Source organism: Lissotriton vulgaris, chromosome 4_1 (genome assembly GCF_964263255.1).
Source record: "Lissotriton vulgaris chromosome 4_1, aLisVul1.2, whole genome shotgun sequence".
In the NCBI taxonomy this organism is placed as follows: Eukaryota; Metazoa; Chordata; class Amphibia; order Caudata; family Salamandridae; genus Lissotriton; species Lissotriton vulgaris.
Window position 1 is genome coordinate 1,065,249,347 of NC_141691.1, and position 12,545 is coordinate 1,065,261,891.

The 12,545-nt window shown below is 46.0% G+C and overlaps 1 protein-coding gene across 1 annotated transcript in view; it reads left to right on the forward strand.

The window, feature by feature from the left end:
• The window catches only part of MARCHF6 (membrane associated ring-CH-type finger 6), a 1,612,715-nt gene that overhangs the window by 1,406,223 nt on the left and 193,947 nt on the right, over nt 1–12,545 (forward strand). Inside the window, exon 23 of the mRNA XM_086965293.1 lies at nt 11,751–11,840. Within this exon, the coding sequence (XP_086821419.1) occupies nt 11,751–11,840 (90 nt within the window). The remainder of the gene's footprint in view (nt 1–11,750; nt 11,841–12,545) is intronic.

Sequence of the window (12,545 nt, forward strand, 5' to 3'; positions counted from 1 at the left end):
TTCTGACACTTCAGCTGCTACACAGCCTAGGTTTCTCAATGAACTACCCGAAATCGCATCTACAACCATCCCACACACAATAATATCTGGGAGCTACGATAGATACCACAGTGGCAAAGACATATCCAAACTCAGCAAGGATAGCCAGCATGCAGATGCTCATTCGCAAATTTCTGCCACAACACTCGTTGCCAGCTCGGGTCTTCATGCAGCTCATAGGCATGATGGCCTCCTGCATATTCATTGTCCCTCATGCCCGACTTCAAATGTGTCCATTGCAAGAATGCCTAGCACGGCAGTGGAACCAAGCTCAAGGACAACTAAAAGACCTAGTGTTGGTAGACAGTCGCACTTACAACTCTCTGCAGTGGTGGAACCCACAAAACCTTTCCAAAGGGCGACTGTTCCAAGAGCAAGTTCCACAACTATTACTAACAGCGGACGCATCACTGACAGGTTGGAGAGCCCACCTACTTCAATACACAGTACAAGGGCTCTGGACAATCAAACAAAAGAAACTGCATATCAACCAACTAGAGTTGCTAGCAATATTCCTAGCCCTGAAAGCATTCCAAAAATTCTTGCACAACAAGACTGTGTTGATCCGGACGGACAACATGACAGCCATGTACTACATCCAGAAACAGGGAGGAACACACTCTCCACAGCTGTCCCACTTGGCACAGAGCATATGGAAGTGGGCAATTCCAAAAAGCATCTTTCTCCTGGCAGAACACCTCACAGGAAAAGACAATCAAATAGCGGATCTGCTCAGCAGACACAGCAAACAACTACACAAATGGGAGATTCATCCCCAAGTTCTCCAACCATTCTTCAAAAAGTGGGGTCACCCAGAGATAGACCTGTTTGCCACAAAAGAAAATTCAAAATGCCAGTACTTTGCCGCCAGGTTCCCACATCCGTTGTCACAGGGCAATGCGATATGGATGAACTGGTCAGGCAGATTTGCGTACGCTTTTCCCCCAGCACCACTGATTCCGCTGGTGGCACGCAAGCTACGGCAACAGTCACTCACAATGATCCTAGTTGCTCCCACATGGGCGAGACAGCCATGGTACACAACGTTCCTGGAGCTTTCAGTAGCTCCTCATCAAAGGCTACGCCTTGCACCCCATCTTCTAACTCAGAACCATGGAGAAATCAGACACCCAGATCCCAATCAGATGAACTTATCCCTCTGGCTCCTGAAGTCTTAGAATTTGGATACCTTAACTTGCCTCCAGACTGCATGAATATCATTAGGGTGGCAAGGAGACCAACTACTAGAGCATGCTATGCAGCCAAATGGAAGAGATTTGTTATTTACTGCAACAATAACCAAATCAACCCATTAGATGCTTCCATACAGAACATTATATGCTACCTACTGTATCTTCAAAGATGCAACCTAGCATACTCTTCTATAAGACTACACCTCGCTGCTATAGCAGCATATCTCCAAAACAGACAGCACCTTTCACTGTTTCGGGTACCATCAATCAAGGCTTTTATGGAGGGTCTCAAAAGGGTGATTCCTCCAAGACACCTACCTCCACCAGTCTGGAACCAAAATGTAGTACTCACCAGACTCATGGGGCCTCCTTTCGAACCTCTACACTCATGCAAATTGCAATTCTTAACATGGAAGGTGGCATTCTTGATTGCAAACCCTAAGTTCATGCCAAAGGTCATATCCACTTTCCATATTATTCAATCGATAGAACTGCCAGTGTTCTTCCAAAATCCACAGTCGGTAGCTGAAAGAGCCCTACACACACTAGATGTAAAGAGAGCTCAGCTTTATTATGTGTACAGAACGAAATCATTCAGAAAAAACAAAACAATTATTTGTTGCTTTTTCACCACAACATAAAGGAAATCCCATATCAAAGTCAGGAATAGCCAGATGGATAGTTAAATGCATTCAAATATGTTATCAAAAAGCTAAACGCACGTTAGCTGTCCCCCCAAGAGCACACACTACGCGCAAAATGGAGGCATCCATGGCTTTCCTAGGGAATATTCCTCTTGAAGACATATGTAGAGCAGCCACATGGACTACTATACACACTTTCACAAAACACTACTGTGTAGATGTACAAGCAAAGCAGCAAGCTGCTGTAGGCCAGGCTGTCCTCAAAACTCTCTTCCAAACTGCTGCAGCTGGCACAGGTAACCACCGCTAAAGGAGATACTGCTATACAGTCTATGCACAGATATGAATTCAGCAGCTCACATGCCTAAAACGGAATATGCTACTTACCAGTATGCATCTGTTCTTGGCATGTGGGGCTGCTGAGATTCATATCTATATGAATCTATGCGTGGTTGGGCTCCTCGTCGGGTTTCTACTTCCTGACTGCTTTTGGCGGGTGGGTATTCAGTGCCCTGGTGTCCGATTGGGCGTTCTTCCGCCAGTCCAGTGCTTGAGCCAGGTGATCGTATTCCGCCTGTCCCTGGGCCCTCGGGCGCCTTTGTATTTCGTTGTTGGTCCGGTCCTGTCGTTCTGAGCCCTCTCTGCGTTCACTTCTACCCTCAGGGATGGTCGGAGGCCCCACCTGATGCCTCTTCCAGGTGCTCAAGCTAGCCTCTATACACTGTGTCTGCGCACTTCGAGGGAGGCCAGGACAAGATCAGTTTTACACGTTTGCCTCTGAGAGGAGGCCTTGCTCCATCTGTTCCCCCCTCCGTCGTTGTTCAGCCTGCGGCCCACCAACAGTTCTCGCTCCCCTGGCACCTAATCCACTGTGTGGGGACTCAGTCGCACTGGGCCTTCCCCACTCCCAGATCTGGTTGGCCCCCGGAATCTGCCGCAGGGCAGCCCATGCCAGCGGGCCCCACCGTCGGGACCCACTCCTCCACTGGTTTCTGGCCCCCTCCGGTTGACGAGACAAGGCTCCGTATGGCTGTGCCGGGGGAGGGCCCCGCCGTCGTCTCCACTGTGCGCTGTCTCCTTTTGGCCCCCTCCTTCTCTCCCCTCCGGCTCACACCATCTCAAGATGGCTGCCTGGGTCAGGTAAGTGTCTCCCCTCTACTCAGCCGCTGCGCTACTCCTGCTCTCCCCTCCGCACCTCGTGGTCGCCCGCACCTCTTCCGCCCAGGCCGCAGGCGCGGGCCCGGGGACAGGGCCCACCGCTTCTCCATCTGCCAGTAGTCACAGGATCAGGTCTCAACCGAAGGCCCGCCCGCCCGGCCGCTCCCGGTCTCCCAGTCGGCCTCAGCAGCGGCGGGAAGACAGCACAGGCCAATCTAGTCACCCGCTCCCAGTGCTGCACTCAATGCAGTCTCTGGGAAGTCCCTGTAGGCCCCGGTGTCCGCCACGTGTCCAGGCGCTTTTCGTTCTCACGCTCCCCAGACGGTGAGCCGAGGACGCCCCGGACGTTCCACCCCTCAGTGCAGTTGTGGACGACGGGGGCTCAACACTCCTCCCCTCTCTGCTCCGCAGGCCGCCAATGCCGGGCACCCGCAGCGTGTTCCCCGGACACTCCTCCAGCTGGTCGCCTGCCTCGCTCCCTGCCGTCATCAAGCCAGATCCGGCCCGGGACTGTTGTTGTAGTCTCCGATGGCCGATTCTCATCCCCACCTCCTCCGTGGGCTCTCATGGCGCCAGCTCCGTCAGCGGGACGGCCTCAGTGTGGTCCCGGCGCCATTTTCTCCCCCCGTTGTCTGCTGGCTCCAGGCCGCTGATAGGCTCAGAACGGGACCAGAGCCCTCGAAATTCCCCTGTATCAGTTCACCTCTGTCTCAGCTCTCTCTTTTTGCCTCTGGTGGCGTTCGTGCTGGGGTTATAGGCTGCTTTATGACCGGGCAGGAAGGCCAGGAGCGTGGAGCCCCGGAGACGTGCGACCTACCAGATCGCATTCTTGGCCACAAGAAGTTACTTTTAATGCCTTTGTCAGTTGCCATTGAAGGGCAATTGGAATTGGGGCAATGATTCCTTAATATTATTTTTTTAAATGTAGATAAGTTTTAGGTTTTCTTTTGGACTATTTAATGCAAAAGATTTGACTATAGTTCAAAACTGCCTCAGAGGGGGAGGAGCCTAGCCTGCAACCATGATGGCCGCCTGACTCCTCGGCTCCGCCGACCCGCCCGCTTTCCTTCCGAAACGCCGTTCTTCCTGATGCCAATCCTGATAAAGCGTCGGCGTTTCGGACTCGGGTGCCGATCCTAATTCCGGTGGTGTACTTCCCGCTGAATATTTTGCGGCAGAACTGTTGATGCGTCCCTGCCTTCTTTCCAGCGTGGCGCGCTGGTGACCGGGTCTTTGTTCCCGGAGACTGCTGTTCCAGGACTTGACGACTGCGGATGCCTGCAGCGGAGGGACTGGCGACTGGCGTGCTACTGTAGCAATTTCTTTCTGGCTACATAGTATCACCCGGCCCTGCGCGCCACTACGCTTGCTACATTGCAATTGTGGCCGAAGCCTGCTTGTACAACTCGCCCTAGGGCTGACACTGGGAGCCATATTGTCCTGTGCGCTATGGTGCGTGCCTTCTTCACCGAGCGCTCGATATTTGGAACGGCAGACCCCGGAGGACTGAGCGTATAGCCCATCGAGGTGCATGCAACGTTGTAGCCGGGTTTTGGTGACCAGGGCCAGACTCGCTGTTGTTAACCCCGTGGCTGCGGTGCTTCGTGGATCTACCACTGGCGCTTTGTAATGGCGATGGGCACCGGTGGACCTTCTCGAAGACGACAATATGGCGGCGCCCCCCGGGTGCATGAAACTGAGGCAGAGGATCCCCCCGGGATTGCTGTTGTCCTGGGCGCTCTGAATAACCTGCGATTGTCTATGCGCTCACAAGCCCAGGACCTAGAGGGCCGACTAGATGCAATACTACTCGGCGGTGCTGCTCATCATGCTCTGTGCGCCTTGCCCTATCCTGTAGACGGAGGCGGCCATTCTACCCAGTCGTATGACATGACACTGGACGCCCAGGAACTAGTGGCCGCCGCGCTATCCATTCAGGATGTGAAGACACTGCTGACTCTCGACCCTATCCATCGGCTGAGGGCATCTTTTTGGTCGCCATGTATAGTGCTTACTCTATGGCCCCTCAGTGGATCCCTTTGTCTCATCGTGGGGTTGCTGCTATGGCCCGGGCCGGTCAACTTTCAGGTATGGCTGCCGTGTTTCCACCGTTACTGGGTAGCTCTGCTCAGTTCGGCTTCGCGTTGGACAGACCACTGTGGATTGTGTTATGCTCGGACATGGTCCTCACATTTGCGATTTCTATCTAAGATGGCTGCTGCTCTACTGGACTTTATTGACTGGCTGGAACGACAGGGACAAGGCTGAAGCAGTTTTCTCTTTCTCTTCTTGGTTCTGCTGCGGACAAGGCTGGTGTTTGCATTGAACAGCTGGGGAGGTGAACGTTGGTGCGGTGTCCAGGTGGGGCCTGGGGAGGGGCGGCCGAGGTGCGAATCCATTGATTGCTTATCTGTCTTCTCTGGCCCTCCTCCGATCTTCCTTCTTCTACGGGGGTTGTCTTTCCCCCCGTCTTTCCCTTATGTGGGTACTCTTGGGGCGACAGGCACGTTAGTAGGGGGGGGTGGGCCATAGCCTCTTCGACGTGCAGGGTGGGGGGGTTGGGGCTTTCTTCCTTTCTCTTTTCGTTTCTATGGCCTTCTTTTTATCTTTATTCTTATTTCTCCTTTTCTTCTTATATATCTTGGGTCAGACGGGAGGTTGGGTTTGGTTCTTTATGAAACGTCTATTTTCTCTGTGTTTTGCGTCCACGTCCTTAACATATGGTTCATTGATTCTATGATTTAGATATCGATTTTCATACACAGTCATTGAATGATTACAGAACTTGCTCTTTCTTCCCTTTACCACTATCGATTGAGGGCGCATATCCTGTTACGAATCTTGACATGTAATGACTGTTCTTTTTATATGTCATTGGATCCTTTATTACTGCTCTATAATTATCCCTTCTATATCCTGTTATACCGTAGGCAAGCTAGATGTAACTCCTGATGTATACATTGATTGGGCGGGCGCTAATTGGGGCGACATCTACCTCTGTGATTGTATATCCTTATTGTGAATGATTTACGCTAGTATTTCAATAGAGATGAATCACTGTTGGACATCCTTCATGTGGCTCGCCCACTCAGCTACCCTGTCTGACTTTAGGACGATTCGTCAAAATTATAAAATGAAACCCTCGTTATCCTTTTCCTTGGGCCCCTTGCAAATCCATTGTTGTGATCTTATTTTTATCTGCCGCATTGCAAGGTACCTCGGAATGGTTGTATATTGTCATAGCGGCCGGCCCGCAGAGGTTGTAGGCTGACGCTGTGTACTATGTTTCTGGAAAATAAAGGTTTTCAAAAAAAAAAAAAAAAACTGCCTCAGAGATTTAGTTAAATCTGCGAAGCTCTGGAGCTTAAGAATGAAGACACTTCCGAGTTATAGGTTAAAGAATTTTGGTATTTGTAATGGAATTCAGTAAGGTGTAGTTAAAATGCAGTATTTAAGGGAAAAAGCTTTAAAGGAAATTTCAACTTGGATGCAATTTTAACCACTTGGAAGTTTATATATCGGAGGAGAAATCTCTGATGTGCCTTTCGATGGTGAAAAGCAAACTGGAACCTTCACATTATTTTTTATTCACCTTTTGCCCTCTTTTGCACAGAAGAATTAAGGTAATTTTAAAGTGGAGCTACAGTCAGTGCAGCTAAAGAACACCTGAGGAGCTAGCTAATGTTTAGTTTCTTTCTCCGTTATTCTTGAATGAACAAAAAGATAACTTAGAAGGCTATTGAAAGAGAGCAATATATATATATATTACCTACTGGCGGTCGCCAGTAGGTAGTTATAGTTAGGATTTTTTTCAATGTTAAATCTCAAAATTCTATTTGGAATAACTTTGGCACCGGTTGACGAATCTGCCTGAAAATTTCCTGAAAATGGCCTCGCGGAGCTCCGGTCCTTCCCTGAAAGTTTGGGGGGGATACGTCATGCGGGGGCCGAGATAAAAGGGGGGTCCCAAAACGCATTTTCCCCATGTTAATTTCCATAGGGCGGTCAATTTCACTTTTAGCCCGAACGGCTGAATGGATTTACACCAAACTTGGCAAAATTGTAGGGACTGGTAGCCCGATGTGCCTTTGCTATGTCTCAAGATATGTGCTCCAGTGGATTTTGAGTAATTTAGGTTCAAAAAAATATATATATCTATAGGCGCTCTCCGGTGCGCGCACTTGAGTGCGCTCCCGGCGCGACACGCGACTTGCGCGCAGAAAGCTGATTGGCTCTTGGGTGTCTGTAAACATTCTAAACAGTCTGGAGCGGCCGCCATCTTGTGTCTCGGTAAAATCGAGACACAAGGGGTTTGAAAAAAAAAGGGGCAAATGACCATAAGGGGGAAGAGTAGACCCCCTCTGACCCCCTAGGTTTGATGTAGGGACTAAAATAGGGTCCTGCAGGGCATTAAAAAAAAATTTTCGTTTTGCGCGGGGGAAGCGCATGGTACGCGCACCGGCGAAGCACGGGGAAAATCCAGGACCATATTTATGAAGGCCTTGCGCTGTTAGTTTTGCGCCTCCTGTGCGTCAATTTTTGTGACGCACCAGCGGTGTAAAAAAATGCGCATTGTTATGCAATATTTAAAAAGTGACGCATCTATCTAGATGCGTCACTTTTTAAATATAGTGCAACGAGGCACATTTTATTACACTGCTGGTGTTATGCGTCACTTTTCTGTGCGCACTCCTTATGACATTCCAGATGTGTCATATTTAATGTATGACGAATCATGTTGCAAGGAGTTACAGATACGTCAGTATTTCTGACATATCTGTAAACATAAAAGTGATGCGAGGCAGGTGCAAGATTTTGACGCAACAGCATCCTAAAAGTGACGCAGAGAAATCTTATAGATTTCAGTACGTCGTTATTACCAAGCTTTTTGCAGGGGAATGCCCCCTTTGCATACATTATACCTGACGCAGATATAATGTGGCGCAGAGTTTTAAAAAGTGACCCATGTACCTAAATGCGTCACTTTTTAAAAATAGCGTCAGGTATAATGCATGCAGAGGGGGTGTTCTCCCGCAAAAAGCTTTGTAATAGCGACGCAGTGAAATCTTTGAGATTTCACTGCGTCAGTTTTAGGATGCTGTTGCGTCAAAATCTTGTGCCTGCTTTACAGCAGGTGTTAGACTGAGGCAAGACCTTTCACATGCTGCTTTCCCCATTTGAAAGGACACATTACTGGAGTTGCGTCACTTTTGTGACGCACTCCAGCAATGCGTTACTTGGAATGTCATAAGGAGTGCGCACAGAAAAGTGACGCATCGCACCAGTGGTGTAAAAAAATGTGCCTCGTTGCGTTATATTTAAAAAGTGACGTATCTAGGTAGATGGGTCACTTTTTAAAATCAAGCGCCACATTATATCTGCGTGAGGTATAATGCATGCAGAGGGGGTGTTCCCCCACTAAAAGCTTTGTAATAGCGACGCAGTGAAATGTTTGAGATTTCACTGCGTCACTTTTAGGATGCTGTTGCATCCTTTAAATATAGTGCAACGAGGCACATTTTATTACACTGCTGGTGTGATGCGTCACTTTTCTGTCCACAGTCCTTATGACATTCCAGATGTGTCATATTTAATGTATGACGAATCATGTTGCAAGGAGTTACAGATACGTCAGTATTTCTGACATATCTGTAAACATAAAAGTGATGCGAGGCCGGCGCAAGATTTTGACGCAACAGCATCCTAAAAGTGACGCAGAGAAATCTCATAGATTTCAGTACGTCGTTATTACCAAGCTTTTTGCGAGGGATTGCCCCCTCTGCATACATTATACCTGATGCAGATACAATATGGCGCAGAGTTTTAAAAAGTGACCCATGTACCTAGATGCGTCACTTTTTAAAAAATAGTGTCAGGTATAATGCATGCAGAGGGGGTGTTCCTTGCAAAAAGCTTGGTAATAATGACGCAGTGCGTCACTTTTAGGATGCTGTTGCGCCAAAATCTTGCGCCTGCTTCACAGCAAACCTTTCACATGGTGCTTTTTCCATGTGAAAGGACACATTACTGGAGTTGCGTCACTTTTGTGACGCACTCCTGCAATGCGTTACTTTTGTGTTTACAGATATGTCAGAAATACTGACATATCTGTAACTCCTTGCGAATTGATTAGTCATATATTAAATATGACATATCTGGAATGTCATAAGGAGTGCGTCCAGAAAAGTGACGCATCGCTGTTTTCACGTAGCAATGCGTCACTTTTCAGAAATGAGGCCTCCAGTTTATTCACTGTGTCATAACTTTCTTTTCTAACACTCACCTTCTTTCATTCCTCCTACTTCACTTCCTTTCACCTCTCATACCTTTCTGTTCTTTCTTACTCATTCTCCTTTCAATTATCAATGCACTATATTTCACTTACTCTTCATTTTTTAAGAATATAGCTCTTTGATGAGAATTGGAGGTAGTTCTGAAAAGAACTTTTGGTTTTCTTCTTTTAACTGAACAGGAACAAAAACAGGGAATGGAAACTGCTCAACAGGAGCAAAAAGAAAAGAAAAAAATTAGGGGTGGGAAGGGCAGCGATGGTTCTCCAATGCTCGAACCATGAGCAGGACACTTTGCTCCCCATAGGTGAGGAGTTGATTGCAGTATCTGCATTTGACGACCCCATGGTTAAATGCAGGTTGTATGTTTGCTACCTGCTCCTGTGATTGTTCTCTTCCAGAAGAAGTTGCTCCTCCTGTTGATGTAGAGGCCCCATCTCTGGGAACCTCTTGTGCCAGAGCCCTGACACTTTCCCGGGCAAAATTCTGGGGGTGCCTCCTCTCCACATGGCGAATCATGGTGAAGTTGCCAAAAGAGTATTTTTTTGGGGGGTTACCCCGTGACAGGACCTGTTTGCAGATCCTGCACTCTACTTTTGGTGCATTCACCTTCTTCTGGTCTGCTGGAAACTTAAAAAATTTCCAGATGAAATGTTCTTTGACCTTCGGCTGAGGAGGCTCTTCATCAATGAAATCATTGGAGTCATCTTCACTGCTGGATGGTCTGGCAGCCATGATGAATCCAGGAATATGGAGCAGCAAAAAAGGCAGGTCTTTCAGTCACAAAAGTGAAAGAAGAAGTGAAGGAAATGGGTGGGGATTTCATTCATTGTAAAAAAAAACTGTTAGCAACCAATGAAAAGTGTTATTTTAGGGTCACATGACCCGACGCGTTTACGCTGCGCGCTCCGGAGCACTTCCGGTGCGTTTACGCAGCGCGATCGTAGGCGCTTCCGGGGCGCAAACGTGGCGCGATCGTAGGCGCTTTTGCGTGCGTTTATGCGCCGCGCACGTAGGCGCTTCCGAGGGCACTTACGTTGCGCGCCGAAGTGACGTCATCAATCTTTTATAGAAATGCATAATCATTTTCCTTATTAAAAAAAACAAATTTTATTTGTATGGTACGAAATGTTTTGCATTATTATTAACTTTTCATTCATATTTTTTTTCACGAACGACAGTTGCGCTCTGGGTGCGCTTTCAGATGAGCTCTCGGAAAAGCTTACCGGAGAGCTTAGCTGAAAGCTTCCCGGAGCGCGCACCCAGAGCGCAAAAGAAAAAAATTATATAAAAAAAATGAATACTTAAAAAAAAACAGCAAATTGTAAAAAAAAAAAAAGATTAGAAACTCGATATACAAAGGAATTAGCATTTAAAAAACCTATGAAATTAACTGAAAAAACCATAGGTTTCACACCAGTTATAGTTAGGAATTAGCATTTAAAAAACCTATGAAATTCACTGAAAAAACCATAGGTTTCACACCAGTTATAGTTAGGAATTAGCATTTAAAAAACCTATTAAATTCACTGAAAAAACCATAGGTTTCACACCAGTTATAGTTAGCTGGAAATTTTACTGATATAAAACCATTGAAATTCCCACGTTATAGTTAGATGGACTCACTATAACTTGCGCGTGCAATGCACTGCTGATGATGTCTTATTAAGCCAGTTAACCAATCAATTTTTAAAAACCATCCATTTAGACACTTATTTAAACATTTATTCTTCCATCAACTTTTACATATACATATATAAAATATATTTATTTTTCAGAAAGACACACATTCACTGGATGGTGTCATCAGTGATGTCATGAGTGATGTCACTGACCATGTCATGAGTGATGTAATATGTGATGTCATCAGCAGTGCATTGCACGCGCAAGTTATAGTGAGTCCATCTAACTATAACGTGGGAATTTCAATGGTTTTATATCAGTAAAATTTCCAGCTAACTATAACTGGTGTGAAACCTATGGTTTTTTCAGTGAATATATATATATATATATAGTGTCTTATAGTTGCTTTTTTTAATATCGTGCTAATCTCGAAATTACAATCCTTGCAGGGAATTATATTCCCATCTTGATTGAAACAAATGCTGATTTTAATATGATTGTATCTTATTGTTTTCTTTTTGAGTGCGTTATTGCCATATATTTAATGATGCTTGTGACACTTAAATTGTTTTATTATGTGTAATGTTTATAAGGACACATTTTCTTAATAAACTTACATTTTTCTACTATTGAACACCCTAGTTACTGACATGTGAGAAACACTGACAGAACTGCTATAAAGTAAAGCCAGATCTATCAGCTTAGTACAGGCTTGTTGTTAGTGCTATGAAACTCACACAAATGTTGAAAATCTTATGTAAACAGCCTATTAAGAGTAATTTCATATCATGTTGTACTTACAGGATTGGGCTCTTGGAGTTTTACATGCTAAAATAATCGCTGCAATAACACTCATGGGCCCACAGTGGTGGTTGAAAACTGTTATAGAACAGGTAGGAAAATTGTCTTTTTTTTGGAATTGTAACAACATAAAGTTTTACATTTCTAGTATACGCTGCATTTTATGAGTGTTGTAATTGTTAAAGGCTTTGAAATTGCAGCTTCTGAACTTGATATGTTTCTGTACCAAGCTCTAATGCAGTACATTCCCTCTACATATTATTTCTTTGTATTATCAAAGCAAGGGGTGTCAACTTGGCAAAGTGTATAGTTTGTCACCTACTCTCCAGTGTGCCACATATGATGGCATCCTGGTGCATAACCTTGAACTATGTTTACATCTCCACTCCCTGGTATTTGGACTCCATTGTAGGGATAGCTGTGTCCAATGGTCATGCAAGTTTAAATTGATCAGGTTTTTTCTTATTTTCTTTTGACTTCGAGAAATGCAAATACTTGCTTTAGAATACCAACAGAGTCCCCATGCTTTTGATAAGGAACTACATAGACTTCTTACTTTTCCGCATCTTTAGGATTTCAGCTAACTTAAGGGAAGAAGATGTCAATGATCTCATAGGTATGTAAGGTTGCAGCATGTTGAAGTATTTGAGGGCCTTGTTATGATATGCTTTACGAGCAATACATAGGGACTTAAATTGAGGTCCTTATTTGACTGAGAGCCAATGCAGAGCGGCCAGTGACCCAAACACGGATTGCTGCTCCGGTATCTTAAGAAGCAATCGGGCTGCTGGGTTTTG